We start from the raw sequence: 3,237 nt of genomic DNA on the forward strand, positions 1-3,237 counted from the left end.
AACTTCCGAATTATTCGACCTTTTGCCATAATATTAACCCTATTTCGGTCAAGTTGTAATATAGAACTGCTGGACATCATTACATTGAAAATGCAGATCACAAACGTACTGTTTTATTTTAAATCTGTTGACAGCCATTCACTTCACATACTATTACCATATTTAAATTATTTTCGAAACTTTTTATTTACCATTTATAAAAACAAATTGTAATAATTATTGACTTGACTTCTAGTTTTTATGTTAGTATACCTCCCCGCTCCCCAACCCCAATATATCTACTAAACTCAAAAATTGGTTATTTGCTTACTTCACTCGTATTTATGAAGCTACATTCATTTGGGTCATATGGAACACTAGCGCCACCCCAACTTCTGCCATTTCTTGGACAAATTTTGTCAATTTTCCCATATGAGTTCGTGCTCCTTATCTAGTCTCCATGTCGTCAATCTTCGGATATTTGAAGCATTTGAACTATTATGGATGTCCTTTAACCCTACTTTTGCACTTTTCAAAGCGCTTAAATTTGAATAACAGACAAGACAATGCTACCTATGGCAATAATTAACAGAAATAGAAGACGAAGAGACAATCAGCAAATTATTTCTTTCAGGAGGCATTTGAGGGATAACAGTAACTCTTTTATCTATGGATAACAGTAATCCATTTGCATTGCCTGAACGTGGATTTATTGAATTGTTTAGGCTTAACAAAGAACTTGCTCGACAGCTTATTGATGAACTTAATGCAGAACTGTCTAGAAGAAAAAATAATAGAGGCATATCTTTAGAAATAAAAGTATTATCAACACTACGATTCTTGGCAACTGGATGTTATCAGAGATGCGTCGGAGAAGAGCATAATTTTGGTCTGAATCAAACATCGGTGCATGTCAGTGGTGCCTGCAATAATTAAGTTTGGCACAATAAAATTAGTTTTCCGTCAACGAGACACGAAAGAATTGCCACAAAACAACAGTTTTTAAATATTTGGGGATTTCCTGGAACAGTGGGTGCAATTGATTGCACCCATATAGCAATTTTAAAGCCTCACATAGACGAACATAATTTTATTAATAGGAAGGGTATAAAATAAAATATTTTTATAATTAAATAATGTTAAGTATATGTTTTTTAGGTTTTCATTCAATTAATTGCCAAATTATTTGTAACGCAGACTTGAAAATATTGAATGTTTTTAGCAATTTTGGAGGAAAAAATCACGATTCTTTTATTCGTCGTTGAAAACTCTCCAGAAGCCAGATACAACAGAGCACACATGGCAGCTCGAAACTGCGTGGAAAGGTGTATTGGTCTTTTAAAAATGCGGTTTAGGTGTGTAGCTAGAGTTTTAAGATATGAACCCGTCTTTGTGTCAGAAATAATTACGGCTTGTGCTATTTTGCACAATGTGTGTATTACAAACAATATTAATATAATAGGTGAACTAGAACAGTACGAGAGATTTGAGCAACATGGAGAATTAGTGTTAAACCAGGGAGGACGATTACAAGGATTAAGAGCAAGACAAACAATTGTAAATAGATATTTTACTTAAATAAAGTATTCAAAAATTTCTTTCATTTGTAATTCTTTAAAAAATATATTTTAATAAATAATGTGTCATAATAAAAAGGTTAAAAAAATTAAATTATAAAAAACAAAAATTTATTCTCTATACACAATCATAAGAAAACAGTTATAGGTTGTGGGCAGTCAAAAATTATTGTTGGCTACCCAAAAACTTTTAAAATGTCATATCCATTAAGGTACTTGACAAATTATTCAAATTAATATTAATTTCTCTTATTTCTTTCAGTGATTCTACTAACATTTCATATTCATTTTCTTGTGTAGTTTTCTCTCTTTTTCTTGGTGTATAATTATGATCTACTTCAGATGAGTCTACATAGATTTCTTCATTTCGTTTACTAGTTGTGTCCACTTTTTTATTCTGTCAGAATTCAATAATGCATCGCCTATGACTATATCACACTGTTCCAATAAGTCATCTGTTGGAACCTAAAAACAAAAAAGTTACTGATTTTCTTAGTTAAGCTTAGTCATATACAATAATTAATAGGAACCAAAATTATACTTGTATTTTAATGGTAAAATAACAAGGAATATAGTTTCCTGTAATTGAGGAGCGGTGTCGTCTAATATGTAACAATTTGATTATTTCATTCAAATTATATTTATGAAATAAAACATTTTTTAATTGTCAACAGTTCTAAACTGATTCTTGCTCCATATTCTTTACTCCCTACACCTTGATGAAATGTATTTCCCAATACATCCAAAATTCTTAGCTCGAATGGTGTTAGGTTTCTAGCACTAGATGGTCCACCGCCAGTACCTTTTTGATCCTTATGAATTTGTGAAGCCCTTTTTTTAATTGTATATTTAAGATCGCACCATGTCTAACAATATGAAATAAGAATATTATAAGTTTAAACGATACACTATATTGTAAAGCCAATAAAAATTATGAATATACTTACTTTTTGCCATTTCTCTGTGGATCTTTCTCCCATACCTATAGCATTTAAAATGTTGCTTAATTGTTGCCATAGTTTCTTCATTTCTTGTTTTCCATTAGGTCCTGAAAAACTACCCCTCGCCAAGTCTGGGTGTTTTTCCATGAAATCTACCAACACCTCCCAATGACTATGGTTAATTTTAAATGCCATATTTGTAATTTTAATCCAATTTCCGTAATTTCATCAAACAATGCTAGAAATATAAGTTTTGAAAATATATTTAAAAAAACTAATAAATTGGCAACAAAATTACTTGTAAAAAATACATATGACAAATACTCTCATTTGGTTTGGTTACAGTAAACAATTACTTAACCTCTAACTTTGAACATTCCGTTTTCAGTAAGCAAGTTTTCTGGTGAAGATGATAGAGAATAGAGATAGATGGAAATAAAATAAAAAAGGACAAGACAATACTTCGAGACCTCCACTACTCTCTTGTAATACGAATCGAATACAAACGATAAACGAGTCTCGAATTGCGTTTACAATTCCATCTTTCGAATAAACATGGCGATTCGATTCGAATTCTGTTTCATAATCCCCCTGTAGGCCGGTAAATCTGTCAACTACACTACGACTACACTGACAGCTCACGAGCCCAAAATGGGGTTATATACTAATACTAATAAACAAAACTATTACGTACTATAAAGGTAATTACAAGGCGCTGAAAAGGGCTAAATCCGATAATA

At 31.4% G+C, this 3,237-nt stretch overlaps 1 protein-coding gene and 1 long non-coding RNA gene across 3 annotated transcripts; one reads left to right on the forward strand and one right to left on the reverse strand.

The window, feature by feature from the left end:
- Positions 1–430: 430 nt before the first annotated feature.
- Positions 431–1,575, forward strand: LOC108916743. Its single transcript, XR_001964783.1, has 2 exons — positions 431–1,084; positions 1,138–1,575. It is a non-coding gene; the product is annotated as an uncharacterized LOC108916743 (long non-coding RNA).
- A 100-nt stretch (positions 1,576–1,675) lies between these two features.
- Positions 1,676–2,967, reverse strand: LOC108916742 (myb-related transcription factor, partner of profilin-like). 2 transcript variants are annotated; one of them, XM_018723035.1, is made up of 3 exons: positions 2,796–2,967; positions 2,504–2,735; positions 1,676–2,021 (listed from the first exon to the last, which is right to left on the reverse strand). In XM_018723035.1, exons 2-3 carry the CDS (start codon positions 2,690–2,692, stop codon positions 1,905–1,907), a joined length of 306 nt encoding a protein of 101 aa, XP_018578551.1. In that variant the 5' UTR covers positions 2,693–2,735; positions 2,796–2,967; the 3' UTR covers positions 1,676–1,904. The 2 variants fall into 2 exon arrangements, with proteins under 2 accessions (XP_018578551.1, XP_018578550.1); XM_018723034.2 differs by having other exon boundaries at positions 1,928–2,422.
- Positions 2,968–3,237: the final 270 nt, after the last annotated feature.

Source organism: Anoplophora glabripennis, unplaced genomic scaffold (genome assembly GCF_000390285.2).
Source record: "Anoplophora glabripennis isolate ALB-LARVAE unplaced genomic scaffold, Agla_2.0 scaffold2007, whole genome shotgun sequence".
NCBI classification, from domain to species: Eukaryota; Metazoa; Arthropoda; class Insecta; order Coleoptera; family Cerambycidae; genus Anoplophora; species Anoplophora glabripennis.